The sequence below is a fragment of the Vicugna pacos genome, chromosome 15, assembly GCF_048564905.1.
Source record: "Vicugna pacos chromosome 15, VicPac4, whole genome shotgun sequence".
Lineage (NCBI taxonomy): Eukaryota > Metazoa > Chordata > Mammalia > Artiodactyla > Camelidae > Vicugna > Vicugna pacos.
In genome coordinates this window covers 4,990,449-5,010,286 of record NC_133001.1, presented here as the reverse complement: position 1 = coordinate 5,010,286, position 19,838 = coordinate 4,990,449, and the positions used below count along the sequence as shown (strand labels likewise).

The 19,838-nt window shown below is 50.4% G+C and overlaps 1 protein-coding gene across 1 annotated transcript in view; it reads left to right on the top strand.

Moving 5' to 3' along the window:
- LOC140685639 (actin, cytoplasmic 1-like) overlaps positions 1 to 16,858 on the top strand; it is a 64,156-nt gene extending 47,298 nt beyond the window's left edge. Inside the window, exons 63-80 of the mRNA XM_072937526.1 lie at positions 47 to 161; positions 600 to 661; positions 1,574 to 1,688; positions 2,127 to 2,188; positions 3,101 to 3,215; positions 3,658 to 3,719; positions 4,632 to 4,746; positions 5,185 to 5,246; positions 6,159 to 6,273; positions 6,712 to 6,773; positions 7,686 to 7,800; positions 8,239 to 8,300; positions 9,213 to 9,327; positions 9,770 to 9,831; positions 10,745 to 10,874; positions 11,292 to 11,329; positions 13,661 to 13,754; positions 15,511 to 16,858. Coding sequence (XP_072793627.1) covers positions 13,685 to 13,754; positions 15,511 to 16,772 — 1,332 coding nt within the window. The 5' untranslated portion in view covers positions 47 to 161; positions 600 to 661; positions 1,574 to 1,688; ... (12 more) ...; positions 11,292 to 11,329; positions 13,661 to 13,684 and the 3' untranslated portion in view covers positions 16,773 to 16,858. The remainder of the gene's footprint in view (positions 1 to 46; positions 162 to 599; positions 662 to 1,573; positions 1,689 to 2,126; positions 2,189 to 3,100; positions 3,216 to 3,657; positions 3,720 to 4,631; positions 4,747 to 5,184; positions 5,247 to 6,158; positions 6,274 to 6,711; positions 6,774 to 7,685; positions 7,801 to 8,238; positions 8,301 to 9,212; positions 9,328 to 9,769; positions 9,832 to 10,744; positions 10,875 to 11,291; positions 11,330 to 13,660; positions 13,755 to 15,510) is intronic.
- The last annotated feature ends 2,980 nt before the right edge of the window (positions 16,859 to 19,838 follow it).

The window sequence follows — 19,838 nt, the reverse complement described above, 5'->3', positions numbered from 1 at the left end:
GGTTTCTGGCGTTCGGTTCTTGTTTAATTGCCCTCTGTGTTCCTAGGGGTTGGCGACTGAGCCAGCAACCGATAGCCAGACGTTTGGACTTGCTCCAGGGCCAGTAACAGCGCATGACACGTTGAGCTGTGTTGATGGAGCTGGCCCAGCTGACACGTTCGGTAAGCTAGTGTACACGTCTGGGGGTTTTCTGTCCCTCTCTTGTCTTGATCAGGCGTCTGTCCAGAAACTCAATTTTCGGAGGGAGCAGTGCAGCTCTGCGGTAGAGTGAATGCATGCTTAGCATGCAGGACTTCCTGGATTCGATGCCCACTGCCTCCCTTAAACAGAACGCCTACTGTGGAACACCTGAAAGGTGTAGGTCCTGGCACAGTATCCGTCCCCTTTGGGGCGGTTGGCCTTTGCCACCTGTCCTCACAGAGATCCCAGCACGACGGCGCTTCTCCTTCCAGGAAGTGCTTTAGCCCCCTGACCTCCTTTTGTGCCCCTTGGTTGCACTGAAGCACGCATGAGCTGGGGATAGGTGAGGAGAGGAGGGGGGGTTTGAAGTTCCCAGAGGTTCGTGTCCCCATTGATGTACGTGTGACTCCTTCTTACAGGCCACGTGACCGTGCCCCAAAGCGGAGAACCGGACGAGGCCGATTTCTTTTCTGATAAAGAGGTACCGTCTCCCTTTGTCACTGTTCTTCTCCTTCGTTCGGTAGGTAAGCGTCAGGGCACGCTGCAGCGGGGACGCCTGGGTGCTTTGAGCCTGCGTCCCCAAGTTTGCATTTGCCCGGGAAGGTCTGCGGGCTTACAGGGTTTATCCCAGTGCACACCTCCTACAGTTACCGGGTGCTTCACGTCGTGTGACTGCACGACCGACGCACCTGCAGTAGTTTTGGAGACTCACCTCGGGAAACGGGTGTCTGTATCTACGTGGTGTGGCCCAGTTCTTTTCCGTTAGCGTTTATGAGGGGACGCTGGAGGCGGACAGAGCCCTGTGGCAGTCAGGTGCTTTCCTGTCGTCGTTTGATCTTGGCTTTTTTCCCTGTGGCCATCCTGATCTGAAAGTTACCAGGGGATGTCTGGCCTTGAACGTAGGGGCTTTTGCCCTTTTCCAGCCCATGGCCAGTAACAGTGCTGTAGTTTCCCTTGCGACTTCCTCTGGTGCTTGACCCCGCAGCCTTTGGCCCAGGCTGCCCTTCCCCGGAAGCGCCCTCGCTTCCCCCTGTGTGCACTGGGTTGTGTCTCTGAAGACCCAGTGCGGGCTTCCCAGCGCTCCGTGACCTAAGCGACCTGCCACGGGCTCTCCTGTCCCTTGTGCCGTTCGCCGTATGCCTCCGCCCTGGGTTGGAGAGCGGTCAGACTTCTGCGTGGCGAGTCGTCTTCCTGGCTCCCTCCCGGTGGCAGAGTCGAGAGAAGGGCCTCCCTTTTATGTGTATCGGCAGCTCCTCCCAGGGGAGAGGGCTTATGATCTGAGAGGTGGCGTGCGTCCTTGCTGTCCCCATGACTAACTGGGGGAAAGACCCCGTGCGTGAATGTGATGGTTTCTGGCGTTCGGTTCTTGTTTAATTGCCCTCTGTGTTCCTAGGGGTTGGCGACTGAGCCAGCAACCGATAGCCAGACGTTTGGACTTGCTCCAGGGCCAGTAACAGCGCATGACACGTTGAGCTGTGTTGATGGAGCTGGCCCAGCTGACACGTTCGGTAAGCTAGTGTACACGTCTGGGGGTTTTCTGTCCCTCTCTTGTCTTGATCAGGCGTCTGTCCAGAAACTCAATTTTCGGAGGGAGCAGTGCAGCTCTGCGGTAGAGTGAATGCATGCTTAGCATGCAGGACTTCCTGGATTCGATGCCCACTGCCTCCCTTAAACAGAACGCCTACTGTGGAACACCTGAAAGGTGTAGGTCCTGGCACAGTATCCGTCCCCTTTGGGGCGGTTGGCCTTTGCCACCTGTCCTCACAGAGATCCCAGCACGACGGCGCTTCTCCTTCCAGGAAGTGCTTTAGCCCCCTGACCTCCTTTTGTGCCCCTTGGTTGCACTGAAGCACGCATGAGCTGGGGATAGGTGAGGAGAGGAGGGGGGGTTTGAAGTTCCCAGAGGTTCGTGTCCCCATTGATGTACGTGTGACTCCTTCTTACAGGCCACGTGACAGTGCCCCAAAGCGGAGAACCGGACGAGGCCGATTTCTTTTCTGATAAAGAGGTACCGTCTCCCTTTGTCACTGTTCTTCTCCTTCGTTCGGTAGGTAAGCGTCAGGGCACGCTGCAGCGGGGACGCCTGGGTGCTTTGAGCCTGCGTCCCCAAGTTTGCATTTGCCCGGGAAGGTCTGCGGGCTTACAGGGTTTATCCCAGTGCACACCTCCTACAGTTACCGGGTGCTTCACGTCGTGTGACTGCACGACCGACGCACCTGCAGTAGTTTTGGAGACTCACCTCGGGAAACGGGTGTCTGTATCTACGTGGTGTGGCCCAGTTCTTTTCCGTTAGCGTTTATGAGGGGACGCTGGAGGCGGACAGAGCCCTGTGGCAGTCAGGTGCTTTCCTGTCGTCGTTTGATCTTGGCTTTTTTCCCTGTGGCCATCCTGATCTGAAAGTTACCAGGGGATGTCTGGCCTTGAACGTAGGGGCTTTTGCCCTTTTCCAGCCCATGGCCAGTAACAGTGCTGTAGTTTCCCTTGCGACTTCCTCTGGTGCTTGACCCCGCAGCCTTTGGCCCAGGCTGCCCTTCCCCGGAAGCGCCCTCGCTTCCCCCTGTGTGCACTGGGTTGTGTCTCTGAAGACCCAGTGCGGGCTTCCCAGCGCTCCGTGACCTAAGCGACCTGCCACGGGCTCTCCTGTCCCTTGTGCCGTTCGCCGTATGCCTCCGCCCTGGGTTGGAGAGCGGTCAGACTTCTGCGTGGCGAGTCGTCTTCCTGGCTCCCTCCCGGTGGCAGAGTCGAGAGAAGGGCCTCCCTTTTATGTGTATCGGCAGCTCCTCCCAGGGGAGAGGGCTTATGATCTGAGAGGTGGCGTGCGTCCTTGCTGTCCCCATGACTAACTGGGGGAAAGACCCCGTGCGTGAATGTGATGGTTTCTGGCGTTCGGTTCTTGTTTAATTGCCCTCTGTGTTCCTAGGGGTTGGCGACTGAGCCAGCAACCGATAGCCAGACGTTTGGACTTGCTCCAGGGCCAGTAACAGCGCATGACACGTTGAGCTGTGTTGATGGAGCTGGCCCAGCTGACACGTTCGGTAAGCTAGTGTACACGTCTGGGGGTTTTCTGTCCCTCTCTTGTCTTGATCAGGCGTCTGTCCAGAAACTCAATTTTCGGAGGGAGCAGCGCAGCTCTGCGGTAGAGTGGATGCATGCATGCTTAGCATGCAGGACTTCCTGGATTCGATGCCCACTGCCTCCCTTAAACAGAACGCCTACTGTGGAACACCTGAAAGGTGTAGGTCCTGGCACAGTATCCGTCCCCTTTGGGGCGGTTGGCCTTTGCCACCTGTCCTCACAGAGATCCCAGCACGACGGCGCTTCTCCTTCCAGGAAGTGCTTTAGCCCCCTGACCTCCTTTTGTGCCCCTTGGTTGCACTGAAGCACGCATGAGCTGGGGATAGGTGAGGAGAGGAGGGGGGGTTTGAAGTTCCCAGAGGTTCGTGTCCCCATTGATGTACGTGTGACTCCTTCTTACAGGCCACGTGACAGTGCCCCAAAGCGGAGAACCGGACGAGGCCGATTTCTTTTCTGATAAAGAGGTACCGTCTCCCTTTGTCACTGTTCTTCTCCTTCGTTCGGTAGGTAAGCGTCAGGGCACGCTGCAGCGGGGACGCCTGGGTGCTTTGAGCCTGCGTCCCCAAGTTTGCATTTGCCCGGGAAGGTCTGCGGGCTTACAGGGTTTATCCCAGTGCACACCTCCTACAGTTACCGGGTGCTTCACGTCGTGTGACTGCACGACCGACGCACCTGCAGTAGTTTTGGAGACTCACCTCGGGAAACGGGTGTCTGTATCTACGTGGTGTGGCCCAGTTCTTTTCCGTTAGCGTTTATGAGGGGACGCTGGAGGCGGACAGAGCCCTGTGGCAGTCAGGTGCTTTCCTGTCGTCGTTTGATCTTGGCTTTTTTCCCTGTGGCCATCCTGATCTGAAAGTTACCAGGGGATGTCTGGCCTTGAACGTAGGGGCTTTTGCCCTTTTCCAGCCCATGGCCAGTAACAGTGCTGTAGTTTCCCTTGCGACTTCCTCTGGTGCTTGACCCCGCAGCCTTTGGCCCAGGCTGCCCTTCCCCGGAAGCGCCCTCGCTTCCCCCTGTGTGCACTGGGTTGTGTCTCTGAAGACCCAGTGCGGGCTTCCCAGCGCTCCGTGACCTAAGCGACCTGCCACGGGCTCTCCTGTCCCTTGTGCCGTTCGCCGTATGCCTCCGCCCTGGGTTGGAGAGCGGTCAGACTTCTGCGTGGCGAGTCGTCTTCCTGGCTCCCTCCCGGTGGCAGAGTCGAGAGAAGGGCCTCCCTTTTATGTGTATCGGCAGCTCCTCCCAGGGGAGAGGGCTTATGATCTGAGAGGTGGCGTGCGTCCTTGCTGTCCCCATGACTAACTGGGGGAAAGACCCCGTGCGTGAATGTGATGGTTTCTGGCGTTCGGTTCTTGTTTAATTGCCCTCTGTGTTCCTAGGGGTTGGCGACTGAGCCAGCAACCGATAGCCAGACGTTTGGACTTGCTCCAGGGCCAGTAACAGCGCATGACACGTTGAGCTGTGTTGATGGAGCTGGCCCAGCTGACACGTTCGGTAAGCTAGTGTACACGTCTGGGGGTTTTCTGTCCCTCTCTTGTCTTGATCAGGCGTCTGTCCAGAAACTCAATTTTCGGAGGGAGCAGCGCAGCTCTGCGGTAGAGTGGATGCATGCTTAGCATGCAGGACTTCCTGGATTCGATGCCCACTGCCTCCCTTAAACAGAACGCCTACTGTGGAACACCTGAAAGGTGTAGGTCCTGGCACAGTATCCGTCCCCTTTGGGGCGGTTGGCCTTTGCCACCTGTCCTCACAGAGATCCCAGCACGACGGCGCTTCTCCTTCCAGGAAGTGCTTTAGCCCCCTGACCTCCTTTTGTGCCCCTTGGTTGCACTGAAGCACGCATGAGCTGGGGATAGGTGAGGAGAGGAGGGGGGGTTTGAAGTTCCCAGAGGTTCGTGTCCCCATTGATGTACGTGTGACTCCTTCTTACAGGCCACGTGACAGTGCCCCAAAGCGGAGAACCGGACGAGGCCGATTTCTTTTCTGATAAAGAGGTACCGTCTCCCTTTGTCACTGTTCTTCTCCTTCGTTCGGTAGGTAAGCGTCAGGGCACGCTGCAGCGGGGACGCCTGGGTGCTTTGAGCCTGCGTCCCCAAGTTTGCATTTGCCCGGGAAGGTCTGCGGGCTTACAGGGTTTATCCCAGTGCACACCTCCTACAGTTACCGGGTGCTTCACGTCGTGTGACTGCACGACCGACGCACCTGCAGTAGTTTTGGAGACTCACCTCGGGAAACGGGTGTCTGTATCTACGTGGTGTGGCCCAGTTCTTTTCCGTTAGCGTTTATGAGGGGACGCTGGAGGCGGACAGAGCCCTGTGGCAGTCAGGTGCTTTCCTGTCGTCGTTTGATCTTGGCTTTTTTCCCTGTGGCCATCCTGATCTGAAAGTTACCAGGGGATGTCTGGCCTTGAACGTAGGGGCTTTTGCCCTTTTCCAGCCCATGGCCAGTAACAGTGCTGTAGTTTCCCTTGCGACTTCCTCTGGTGCTTGACCCCGCAGCCTTTGGCCCAGGCTGCCCTTCCCCGGAAGCGCCCTCGCTTCCCCCTGTGTGCACTGGGTTGTGTCTCTGAAGACCCAGTGCGGGCTTCCCAGCGCTCCGTGACCTAAGCGACCTGCCACGGGCTCTCCTGTCCCTTGTGCCGTTCGCCGTATGCCTCCGCCCTGGGTTGGAGAGCGGTCAGACTTCTGCGTGGCGAGTCGTCTTCCTGGCTCCCTCCCGGTGGCAGAGTCGAGAGAAGGGCCTCCCTTTTATGTGTATCGGCAGCTCCTCCCAGGGGAGAGGGCTTATGATCTGAGAGGTGGCGTGCGTCCTTGCTGTCCCCATGACTAACTGGGGGAAAGACCCCGTGCGTGAATGTGATGGTTTCTGGCGTTCGGTTCTTGTTTAATTGCCCTCTGTGTTCCTAGGGGTTGGCGACTGAGCCAGCAACCGATAGCCAGACGTTTGGACTTGCTCCAGGGCCAGTAACAGCGCATGACACGTTGAGCTGTGTTGATGGAGCTGGCCCAGCTGACACGTTCGGTAAGCTAGTGTACACGTCTGGGGGTTTTCTGTCCCTCTCTTGTCTTGATCAGGCGTCTGTCCAGAAACTCAATTTTCGGAGGGAGCAGTGCAGCTCTGCGGTAGAGTGGATGCATGCTTAGCATGCAGGACTTCCTGGATTCGATGCCCACTGCCTCCCTTAAACAGAACGCCTACTGTGGAACACCTGAAAGGTGTAGGTCCTGGCACAGTATCCGTCCCCTTTGGGGCGGTTGGCCTTTGCCACCTGTCCTCACAGAGATCCCAGCACGACGGCGCTTCTCCTTCCAGGAAGTGCTTTAGCCCCCTGACCTCCTTTTGTGCCCCTTGGTTGCACTGAAGCACGCATGAGCTGGGGATAGGTGAGGAGAGGAGGGGGGGTTTGAAGTTCCCAGAGGTTCGTGTCCCCATTGATGTACGTGTGACTCCTTCTTACAGGCCACGTGACCGTGCCCCAAAGCGGAGAACCGGACGAGGCCGATTTCTTTTCTGATAAAGAGGTACCGTCTCCCTTTGTCACTGTTCTTCTCCTTCGTTCGGTAGGTAAGCGTCAGGGCACGCTGCAGCGGGGACGCCTGGGTGCTTTGAGCCTGCGTCCCCAAGTTTGCATTTGCCCGGGAAGGTCTGCGGGCTTACAGGGTTTATCCCAGTGCACACCTCCTACAGTTACCGGGTGCTTCACGTCGTGTGACTGCACGACCGACGCACCTGCAGTAGTTTTGGAGACTCACCTCGGGAAACGGGTGTCTGTATCTACGTGGTGTGGCCCAGTTCTTTTCCGTTAGCGTTTATGAGGGGACGCTGGAGGCGGACAGAGCCCTGTGGCAGTCAGGTGCTTTCCTGTCGTCGTTTGATCTTGGCTTTTTTTCCTGTGGCCATCCTGATCTGAAAGTTACCAGGGGATGTCTGGCCTTGAACGTAGGGGCTTTTGCCCTTTTCCAGCCCATGGCCAGTAACAGTGCTGTAGTTTCCCTTGCGACTTCCTCTGGTGCTTGACCCCGCAGCCTTTGGCCCAGGCTGCCCTTCCCCGGAAGCGCCCTCGCTTCCCCCTGTGTGCACTGGGCTGTGTCTCTGAAGACCCAGTGCGGGCTTCCCAGCGCTCCGTGACCTAAGCGACCTGCCACGGGCTCTCCTGTCCCTTGTGCCGTTCGCCGTATGCCTCCGCCCTGGGTTGGAGAGCGGTCAGACTTCTGCGTGGCGAGTCGTCTTCCTGGCTCCCTCCCGGTGGCAGAGTCGAGAGAAGGGCCTCCCTTTTATGTGTATCGGCAGCTCCTCCCAGGGGAGAGGGCTTATGATCTGAGAGGTGGCGTGCGTCCTTGCTGTCCCCATGACTAACTGGGGGAAAGACCCCGTGCGTGAATGTGATGGTTTCTGGCGTTCGGTTCTTGTTTAATTGCCCTCTGTGTTCCTAGGGGTTGGCGACTGAGCCAGCAACCGATAGCCAGACGTTTGGACTTGCTCCAGGGCCAGTAACAGCGCATGACACGTTGAGCTGTGTTGATGGAGCTGGCCCAGCTGACACGTTCGGTAAGCTAGTGTACACGTCTGGGGGTTTTCTGTCCCTCTCTTGTCTTGATCAGGCGTCTGTCCAGAAACTCAATTTTCGGAGGGAGCAGTGCAGCTCTGCGGTAGAGTGAATGCATGCTTAGCATGCAGGACTTCCTGGATTCGATGCCCACTGCCTCCCTTAAACAGAACGCCTACTGTGGAACACCTGAAAGGTGTAGGTCCTGGCACAGTATCCGTCCCCTTTGGGGCGGTTGGCCTTTGCCACCTGTCCTCACAGAGATCCCAGCACGACGGCGCTTCTCCTTCCAGGAAGTGCTTTAGCCCCCTGACCTCCTTTTGTGCCCCTTGGTTGCACTGAAGCACGCATGAGCTGGGGATAGGTGAGGAGAGGAGGGGGGGTTTGAAGTTCCCAGAGGTTCGTGTCCCCATTGATGTACGTGTGACTCCTTCTTACAGGCCACGTGACCGTGCCCCAAAGCGGAGAACCGGACGAGGCCGATTTCTTTTCTGATAAAGAGGTACCGTCTCCCTTTGTCACTGTTCTTCTCCTTCGTTCGGTAGGTAAGCGTCAGGGCACGCTGCAGCGGGGACGCCTGGGTGCTTTGAGCCTGCGTCCCCAAGTTTGCATTTGCCCGGGAAGGTCTGCGGGCTTACAGGGTTTATCCCAGTGCACACCTCCTACAGTTACCGGGTGCTTCACGTCGTGTGACTGCACGACCGACGCACCTGCAGTAGTTTTGGAGACTCACCTCGGGAAACGGGTGTCTGTATCTACGTGGTGTGGCCCAGTTCTTTTCCGTTAGCGTTTATGAGGGGACGCTGGAGGCGGACAGAGCCCTGTGGCAGTCAGGTGCTTTCCTGTCGTCGTTTGATCTTGGCTTTTTTCCCTGTGGCCATCCTGATCTGAAAGTTACCAGGGGATGTCTGGCCTTGAACGTAGGGGCTTTTGCCCTTTTCCAGCCCATGGCCAGTAACAGTGCTGTAGTTTCCCTTGCGACTTCCTCTGGTGCTTGACCCCGCAGCCTTTGGCCCAGGCTGCCCTTCCCCGGAAGCGCCCTCGCTTCCCCCTGTGTGCACTGGGTTGTGTCTCTGAAGACCCAGTGCGGGCTTCCCAGCGCTCCGTGACCTAAGCGACCTGCCACGGGCTCTCCTGTCCCTTGTGCCGTTCGCCGTATGCCTCCGCCCTGGGTTGGAGAGCGGTCAGACTTCTGCGTGGCGAGTCGTCTTCCTGGCTCCCTCCCGGTGGCAGAGTCGAGAGAAGGGCCTCCCTTTTATGTGTATCGGCAGCTCCTCCCAGGGGAGAGGGCTTATGATCTGAGAGGTGGCGTGCGTCCTTGCTGTCCCCATGACTAACTGGGGGAAAGACCCCGTGCGTGAATGTGATGGTTTCTGGCGTTCGGTTCTTGTTTAATTGCCCTCTGTGTTCCTAGGGGTTGGCGACTGAGCCAGCAACCGATAGCCAGACGTTTGGACTTGCTCCAGGGCCAGTAACAGCGCATGACACGTTGAGCTGTGTTGATGGAGCTGGCCCAGCTGACACGTTCGGTAAGCTAGTGTACACGTCTGGGGGTTTTCTGTCCCTCTCTTGTCTTGATCAGGCGTCTGTCCAGAAACTCAATTTTCGGAGGGAGCAGCGCAGCTCTGCGGTAGAGTGAATGAATGCATGCTTAGCATGCAGGACTTCCTGGATTCGATGCCCACTGCCTCCCTTAAACAGAACGCCTACTGTGGAACACCTGAAAGGTGTAGGTCCTGGCACAGTATCCGTCCCTTTTGGGGCGGTTGGCCTTTGCCACCTGTCCTCACAGAGATCCCAGCACGACGGCGCTTCTCCTTCCAGGAAGTGCTTTAGCCCCCTGACCTCCTTTTGTGCCCCTTGGTTGCACTGAAGCACGCATGAGCTGGGGATAGGTGAGGAGAGGAGGGGGGGTTTGAAGTTCCCAGAGGTTCGTGTCCCCATTGATGTACGTGTGACTCCTTCTTACAGGCCACGTGACCGTGCCCCAAAGCGGAGAACCGGACGAGGCCGATTTCTTTTCTGATAAAGAGGTACCGTCTCCCTTTGTCACTGTTCTTCTCCTTCGTTCGGTAGGTAAGCGTCAGGGCACGCTGCAGCGGGGACGCCTGGGTGCTTTGAGCCTGCGTCCCCAAGTTTGCATTTGCCCGGGAAGGTCTGCGGGCTTACAGGGTTTATCCCAGTGCACACCTCCTACAGTTACCGGGTGCTTCACGTCGTGTGACTGCACGACCGACGCACCTGCAGTAGTTTTGGAGACTCACCTCGGGAAACGGGTGTCTGTATCTACGTGGTGTGGCCCAGTTCTTTTCCGTTAGCGTTTATGAGGGGACGCTGGAGGCGGACAGAGCCCTGTGGCAGTCAGGTGCTTTCCTGTCGTCGTTTGATCTTGGCTTTTTTCCCTGTGGCCATCCTGATCTGAAAGTTACCAGGGGATGTCTGGCCTTGAACGTAGGGGCTTTTGCCCTTTTCCAGCCCATGGCCAGTAACAGTGCTGTAGTTTCCCTTGCGACTTCCTCTGGTGCTTGACCCCGCAGCCTTTGGCCCAGGCTGCCCTTCCCCGGAAGCGCCCTCGCTTCCCCCTGTGTGCACTGGGTTGTGTCTCTGAAGACCCAGTGCGGGCTTCCCAGCGCTCCGTGACCTAAGCGACCTGCCACGGGCTCTCCTGTCCCTTGTGCCGTTCGCCGTATGCCTCCGCCCTGGGTTGGAGAGCGGTCAGACTTCTGCGTGGCGAGTCGTCTTCCTGGCTCCCTCCCGGTGGCAGAGTCGAGAGAAGGGCCTCCCTTTTATGTGTATCGGCAGCTCCTCCCAGGGGAGAGGGCTTATGATCTGAGAGTTGGCGTGCGTACTTGTTGTCCTGGTGACTATTTTTCTGAAAGTCCATGTGTATTATGTTAATGGTTTGTAACTTTTGGTTCTTGTTTTTGTGTGTGTGTGTGTTCATAGGAAGTCTTGACTGGGCCTGAAATTGACAGATCACTTCATGTTTCTGAGTCGGTTCACATTGCTCCAGAGGAACTGGCCGATCATGGCTCTTTGACGTCTGTTACTGCAGCAGAAAAAAGCTGTACATTAAGTAAGTTGATGAACATGCATGATAGTTTTTTTCTCTATCGTAATACGTAGTGTGCCAGGGTGGATTTTTTAGCTCAGTAAGAGATAGAATGTATGCATTACAGGTAGTAATATTCGGTTCAGTTTTCAGTTCTCAAAAAAATATTATGAAATTCTGCTGTTTGTAAATGTATATATTATGACCATTTGTTTTTAATGGTTTCCATTTAACATCTATCTTTATAACTGTCCCATGTTTGATGATGTTTTTCGTCCAGAAAATGGTACAACTTTTTAAAGTGGCTTTTCTGCTTTATTATATAGTAATATGCATGAGTGACAGTTGATGTATTTGTGTGTTCAAAATTTAATTTGTAAGTATTCTCATTTATGTGTCTGTGCCTTAGTTTTATATGTAACATTTCATCTTTTCATTCAGGTATCCAGGAAGATACAGAATCATCTTCTCATTTAGAGGTAGTATTCTATTTTTATTATTATTACTATCGCCCTTAAATATTAACTAGTTTTGTTAATACATAAGTGAAGGGATGCTTTGAGGTTAGTTTCTCTTTTTACATTTTCCCATCCATATTTTTCTTATGTTTTTGAATCTTCCATTAAGAAATTCTTTGAGTGCTAAAGGTCTTACTAGTACCTAGTATCCTCTTGTTAATTTTCCAGTGTTACCTAATGAAACCAGTGTTTATAGCCCAGAAAGCAATGCTTATTTGTCCTATGGAATCGATTTGACTTCTTGAGCTGTTTTCTCTAAAATGTAGAGAGTTATTCTTTTTCAGCCTGTGACCAATTGTGTGTGTTTCTTATAAATGGATTTGTCCAACTCTCAAGGCATATTCAGAGAAAAATGTTTTGGGTCAAAAAGAAGACTGTTTTCATATTGTTGTGTTTTGTTTTATGTTTTTGCCAATTTGACCTTCAAAAGCATATGCCCGTGAGTTGGAAATATTACAGTTTTCTTGTCAAGTAGATCTGCAGGGATAGTTTCATGTAAATCAAAAGCATGGTGAAGATTAGTAAATATGTGGGGTTAGTATACCAACAGTTTGGGTTAGTGACATTGTAATGAGGACAGCCCATATGGGATAGTTAGTGTGGCCTGCATGTTGTACTTTAATCGTGACCGTAGTTGAAGTATTGTAAGTAACAATGGTGGAGTGTTCTAAGCTGACAGCTGTGAAGACCCTGAACTCTTGGATCTAGACAGGTGCTGCCTAGTGGCACAGCACTGTATTTCAAGTCAGCAGATATGTTGGCATCTTTGTTCTGTCATGCATAAGCTGTGGGGTCTTGGAAAAACCTGTTGGAGCTGATTGAATGTCAGTGACCTTGTTGGTAAAAGGGCACTGGCACTTAACTCTGAGGTGTGTGCAGTGAACAAATGTAACAAATGTGAAAAGATGTCATCTGCAAATGGTGCTATAAAGTGTAAGACAGGATGATCACAGTGACAATGAATGACTTACTAAGTGCTGAGGACACTTTTTGACACCTGAAGGACAAGAAAACGGCAGTGGATAGTTAAGAATGGGAAAGTTAGAGTGGGCATGTGGAGTTCTCATTAAAATGGGGGTATGTCGTGTTTTAGTAGACTATTAGTGGAGATCTCTGATAGGTATAGAGTGATTTGGTGCTTGTGGGCATCTTGAGATTTTCGATGTTTTGACCTTAAAGGAATTCCTGCTTCTGAACACCAACTGCGTGCCAGGCAGTTAAGACACTGAACTGACCGAAGGGTTGAGGGGTTAGGCTGTAGTGGTAGGAACAGAAGGACAAGTAAACAGGAATCCTCTGTCAGTCACAGTAAGTCCTTCAGGTAAAGGAAGTGGAGAACTTTGGTTTTTGACAGAAGGGGCGTGTCTGTAGTTATGATGGGTGTGGAGTAAGAGTGGAATTCACTTAGTTGGCACAGATCAGAATGTGACCAAAGCTGCCAAGGGAAGGACGGGAAGGAGCCAGTGACGTGAAGGCCCAGGGAAGGAACACTCTGGACAGAGAGAAATCCTTGTAGTTTTTTGAAGAATTGCATAACTGTACTTAAAGATTCCGCTGTTATTAAGGCATCAATGTTTTTCTTATTACTTTGCTACTTTATTCAACTAGTTTTCCTAACTATAAAAGTTTTATCAAATAATAAGATTGTGCTAAGCCATTGTTTACTGAAATGAAGCAGCTTCTACAGTGTTCTGTCAGTACTCAATGTGACAGTCTCCAAGGTTTGTTTTCATGTCAAGGATCTCAATTTAATACTAAATCCGTATCTGTCGTTAGAAATATTTTAAATTTATAGGAAGTATATTTATGAAAGTACTTGTTTTAAAATAAGTGCATTTTAAGTTTTGCTTTTTTATTGAAGTGTGGTCAATTTACCATGTTAGTTTCACATGTACTACAAAGCAATTCAATTTTACCAACAAAAATACTTATTTTTAAATATATCTTCATTTTTGTGGGGGAATGTAGAGTGAAGTTAGGTGTTTTGAAGTTAATTCTTTGTTGAAATGTGAATATAAGTCAATATTTTGCCTGTGAAAATACTTGCTCTGGCTTTCCATGTTCAGCTTACTGAATCAAAAGCCAAATGAAAATAAAAGATAGGCTTGTTCTAGAAAATGTATATGAAGTTTTCTATTTATATGTTTGGTTTCCCAAGATACTCTTCTCTTGTTTTTAAGTCTAAATTGCTTTTAAAATAGGAAGGCTTTTTTTTTAAGTTTTGAAATGCAGGGATTTTCTTAGGGATTAGGAATTCTTTATGCGACTCATTATTAATATTGATTTTAACAGAGTATCTCTGAGAGTCTACCACAAATGTATGTGGATATTTCATCTGGAGCTGCAGGTCAAACAGGAAAAAATATATTAAGTGGACAAGTAGAAGGTAAGACCTGTATTTTATTAAAAGGCCATCTGACAGAATGTTGATTTCCAACATGAATTCTGATATATTCTAAAAGCCAAAGAAAAATCACCCGGTGAAGGTATAGTGAGGGAAAAATGAGAAAAGGAGGTAAATTTTATAACTTAGGTGTCAACGACAGATTAAATTGAGAGTGCCATTTAAGGAGCTTAATTGTTTCATTTCAGGATGCTCTGTGACCTAAGGACAGTCAGAAAATGAGGCAGGAAAGAGGGGATGAAGAATGAGAGCGGCAGAGGGGACAGGCAGTAAATGAAGGGAAAGGAGGTAGGGGCCTGTGGGAGAGGGTGGGAAGGTAGATCAGTTCTTTGGAAAAAGGAAGTGTCTGAAATGTGAGATGGACCTGAAGTGAGCTTCCAGCACCGCAGCTTGTCCGAGAAGCACGAATGTTCCCACTGTCCCCATATTCCTCATTGTTGGGCAGGCAGTGAGGACTGAGGTGCCTGATCACGCAGAGCTGGGTTTTACCTGCCGTGGGTGAACACAGGCAGATGTGGGCAGCTGTAAATGTCTGGACCTTCATGTCATGTAGTGTGTTGCTGCCTTACTGGATGGTGTCACCTAGGCCAAAAGAGAATAAGGAAGAGGAAGAGAGCAGGGTGTGTTATGGGGGGTGAGGGGGGCAGGGAAGCTGTTTCCTGATAAATAGTCCATTAGAAAGTTTGCAACTTCTAATGCAGTTTCAATTTGGAGAAGTGTTATAGTGGGCACTTGAGGCTAGATTTTTCAGAAGGATCAGTTAAGTCGAGTAGACTCGGTATAGATGAGACTGTCTCAAATTTTAACTAGTCACCTGGGGACCCATTGAAAAGTGTGCATTCTGAACAGTAAGTCTGAGATTCTGCATTTCTAATGAGTTCTAAGCTGACACTCTTGTTGCTTGTCTTGAGACCACGCTCAGAATAGCAAGAGGGTAGATTTGTGTTTAGAGAAATCTGGGAGAAGAGCCACTAGAGAATTCAAGACATAAAGCATCAAGGAAAAGCGTAATTTTGTTTTTCTTTCTGAGCACGTTTATAGCCAGAGGGAGGCAAAGAGTTGAAGCAGAAATTACCGATGTAAGTTCCTGCCATTAAGCAGAGAGAAAAAAGAAGTGGTGGGGATAATCCATCAAAAGAATATAAAAGGGGGGAAGAATTAAGACCACAGATCTAGAGCTACCTTTGAAAAGGGAAGGATACAGTGAAAGGAAAGAGAAAAAAAGGTGATAGGTGATCTGGGAACTGATGAGGAAACTTGAGAGAACTCCTTTCAGATGGCGTCATATGTTTGCACTGAAGCAAGATTAGATCATTGCCACTGCAGAGAATTCCGGAAGCAGGAAGGGGCTAGAACTGGGGTAAACCACAGCCACTCCTCACAACTGTCAGACATCAAGACTATATGTTGAATTGGCATTTGTTACTCAAATGAGATTAATTTCTGTATGGAAGCACTAGCTTTTTTTTTTTTTTTTAGGATAGCTAATTTTTTGATGATTCTCTCATAGAAAGGCTTTTAAACATTAGCATGAGGTAACAAACCAAACTAATTTTGGAAACAGAAGAAATTAATAGCATTCATTCCCTAAATGCTAAAAATGTTTTCAGTGAATACTACAGTGATCTTGAAATATAAAAGACTTAATTTCTAATAATTCTGTGGCAATTAAATTAATTTTTTACCTTTTCAATAACCTTATGTCAATATTGAAAACCTAATATACATTATTTCTTAGGTGTGTCTTACATACCTTCTTGCACGAGTGGGTCAAGAAACTTCAAGATGACAGCTGAGACCACGTCCACTCCAACAGCACAGGCCTCTCACCGCTCCACCTTTGCCACTGGTCTACTCCACCACCAGTTTGCCATGGATAACGATACTGCTGCAATCGTGGTTGACAGCGGCTCCGGCATGTGCAAGGCCGGCTTCGCGGGCAGCGATGCCCCCCAGGCCGTCTTCCCCTCCGTCGTGGGACGCCCCCGGTACCAGGGCGTCATGGTAGGCATGGACCAGAAGGACTCCTACGTAGGTAATGAGGCCCAAAGCAAGAGAGGCATCCTGACCCTCAAGTACCCCATTGAACACGGCATTGTCACCAACTGGGATGACATGGAGAAGATCTGGCACCACACCTTCTATAATGAGCTGCGCGTGGCCCCAGAGGAGCACCCCTTGCTGCTGACTGAGGCCGCACTGAACCCCAAGGTCAACCGTGAGAAGATGATTCAGATTATGTTCGAGACCTTCAACACCCCAGCCTTGTACGTGGCCATCCAGGCTGTGCTGTCCTTGTACACCTCTGGCCGCACCACTGGCATTGTGATGGACTCTGGTGATGGGGTCACTCACACTGTGCCCACCTACGAGGGGCATGCCCTCCCCCACGCCACCCTGCGTCTGGACCTGGCTGGCCGGGACCTGACAGACTACCTTATGAAGATCCTCATGGAACGTGGCTACAGGTTCACCACCACGGCCGAGCGGGAAATCGTGCGTGACATCAAAGAGAAGCTCTGCTACGTCGCCCTGGACTTGGAGCAGGAGATGGCCACTGCCGCCTCCAGCTCCTCCCTGGAGAAGAGCTATGAGCTGCCCGATGGTCAGGTCATCACCATTGGCAGTGAGCGCTTCCGCTGCCCTGAGGCTCTCTTCCAGCCTGCCTTCCTGGGCCTGGAAGCCTGTGGCATCCACGAGACTACCTTCAACTCCATCATGAAGTGTGACATGGACATCCACAAGAACCTCTATGCCAACACGGTGCTGTCTGGCGGGACCACCATGTACCCCGGCATCACCGGCAGGATGCAGAAGGAGCTCACTGCCCTGGCCCCCAGCACGGTGAAGGTCAAGATCATTGCGCCCTCTGAGCGCAAGTACTCCGTGTGGATGGGTGGTTCCATCCTGGCCTCACTGCCCACCTTCCAGCAGATGTGGATCAGCAACCAAGAGTATGATGAGTTTGGTCCCTCCATCGTCCACCGCAAGTGCTTCTAGGCGGACTGAGTTACCTTCCACCCTTTTCATGACAAAACCTAACTTGCACAGAAAAGGTGACGAGATTGGCATAGTTTTATTTTTTTTTTCTTTTGAATATTTTTTTTTTTTTTGGTACTGACTCAGGACTTAAAAACTGGAACAGTGAAGGTGACAGCAGGCAGTTGGATCAACCATCCCCAAAGTTCTACCTTGTGGCTGAGGACTTCGTACATTTTTTAAAATAGTCATTTCGAATGTAAGATGCATTGTTATAGGAAGTCCCTTGACTTCCTGAAAGCTGCCCCACTTCTCTAAGGAGAAGGGCCAGTCCTTGCCTAAATCCACACAGGGGAGGGTGATGGCATTGCTTTTGTGTAAGTGATGGTCTCCAAAAAAAAAAATTACATTAAGTCTTGCTTTTGTTTTATTTTGAATGATCAGCCCCCCCTTTTTGTCCCCAAACTTGAGATGTATGAAGGCTTTTGGTCCCCTTGAGAGTAGGCTGAGGCATGGAGGCAGCCAGGGTTTACCTGTACACTGACTTGAGACCAGTTCGATAAAGTGTACAGCTTTAAAAAAAGGGGGGTGGGGGATCAGCCAAGATGGTGGAGTAGAGGAATCCTCGTAGCTCATCGTCTCCCACAAATACACCAAAACTCACACCCATGGACCCACCCAGCCAAGCAGAGCACCTGCTGAACTCTGACAGAACATTGCCTTCTTCAAAAGACGGAGACACCACAAATATGGTAGGAAAAAAGTAAAAGTAAAATAACTTGGGACTAGTCCTGCAGGGAGGAAGCTGCAAAGGAGAAATAGCGTTCACTTGCTGGGTCTACCCCTCTCCAAGGGAGAGGTCATTGGGACTGAGGGGGATCCTCCAAGGCCCAGATCTATATGAAATAGCTCTTGACAAACAGAACTAAGTTAAATGGGCACAGAGGTTCTCTGCAACCCCTAGCCCTAGAGGGAAAGTGGCAGGTGGAGGACAGGACAAGCTGCCTGAGCTGGGCGGAGGACAGGCAGGCTGCACAGAGGCAATCCCAGGGAACTATAGGGTATTTCACACTGTGGATTAGTGGGTACACAGGGCAGAAAAACCTGGGCCCTCCATAAAATACAAAAAAAAAAAAAAAGCAACATGGCTGACGTGCCCTGAGGGGAAGGGTACAATATCTCCTACCTCTGAAAATCTGTCGAGCCAAGAGGCGGTGCTCAGACACAGCTTCCATATCCTCCAGTGCTTAGCACCCAGGTGTGGCGTGGTTGAAACCTGAATTCATACCTAAGGGCTTAGCAGCCTCAAAGGGCAGACTGAGACTTGTTCATAGTGCAAGGCAGATAGGATAGTTCTGTCCTGGGAATTCTTGAGAACTTAAGCCTCCAAGACAAACAAGGAGCTGAGTTTGGGCACAAATCATGGGTGGCGCTGTTCTGCTGTCTCCTGGAGCGCAGACCCGAGGTGGAGCAGGCAGCTGCACAGAGCAGGGGAGTGATCTGCACTGGGAGAGGGCAGGTGGCTACCTGCCTTCTTGGCAGGAGTGCAGTATGTGACCGTGGCATAAGGAAGGGTGTAACCCACCCGCCCACTGTGTAAGAGCGCAGCACCTGACTGCAGTTTTGGGAGGGGATGTGATCTGCTTGCCGACCTGCACTGGGAGCAGCACAGACCAGGGGCTTGGCCAACGGAGGGGTTCTGAATGCAGCGAGCTCAGTTCATGCAGCAGGGAGAGGACAGAAAGACCTCTCGATAAAACCATTAAGAGCATACGGTCTCCATGAGAACACAACCACTTTATTTCTTTTTCTCTTTTTCATCTGTTCTATTTTCTATTACCTTTTGAATTTTTAAATTTTTAAACAACTGTATATGTTTCCCATTTTAATCCCTTTAAAATATTTGTTTTATTTTTATTATTACTAGTTTTCAAAATCCACTGCAATTTCAGTTTCATTTATCTTGGTTTTGATCTCCTGTTATTGATTATACTCAAGTTTCAAAATTTTGGAGGGTCTTTTCTCCTTTTTTTGAGGTTTTTAAAAGACGTCTCAACTCAAATTGTTACATTGCCCCAACTTGTTCTTCTGTTGTTGATTATACACTTTTTTCAAGCTTTTTATCTTTCTTCTTTAAAAATTCTTTTTAAATTTTATTCCTGCATAGGCTTAGATAGATTAATAAACTCCTTAATGACCACAATAGATAACTGATACTCCATAAGAAATAATGCCAGAGAGAGATAAGCAAGATGAAGCAGAGGGACCACTCCCAATTACACGAGAAATTCCCTGATGATCAGTGAAATAAACACTGATGGCCTACTAGATAAAGATTTCAAAAAAAGTGATCCGAGTACTGAAGGAACTAAGAGTGTATAGAGATATAAAATATGTCAAAAATGAAATTGAAGCTATAAAGAAGAGCCAAGTAACATTGGAAAACCCACTTGCTAAGATAAGAGCTGATCTAAAGGTTGTACAAAAGCAGGATAGATAATGCAGAGGAACAAATAAGTGACCTAGAAGGCAGGACAATAGAAAGCACCCAATCAGAACAGCTTAGAGAGAAACAAAAACCAATGAAAACAATATAAGGGACCTATGGGATAATATAAAGCTTGCCAATCTACACATAATAGGGGTTCCAAAAGGGGAAGAAAGAACAAAGGGTATTGAAAAGGTATTTGAAGAAATCATGACTGAAAACTTCCCAAACCTAAAGAAGGAATCAAAATATCCAAGTACAGGAAGTTCAGAGAGTCTCAAACAGAAGAACCCAAGTAGACCCACACCAAGACATATTATAATCAAGATGGCCAGGGTTAAAAGGATAAAGAAATGATCCTAAAGGCAGCAAGAGAAAAACAGAGTGAGTTACAAGGGAACTCCCACAAGGCTCTCAGCTGATTTCTCTACACAAACACTACAGGCCAGAAGGGAGTGGTTAAGATACATTCAAAGTCTTGAATGAAAAAAAAGATGCAGCCTAGGACACTCTATCCAGCAAGGTTATACTTTAGAACAGGAGAGATGAAGAACTTCATGGACAAGAGAAAACTAGAAGAGTTTAGCATCATTAAGCCT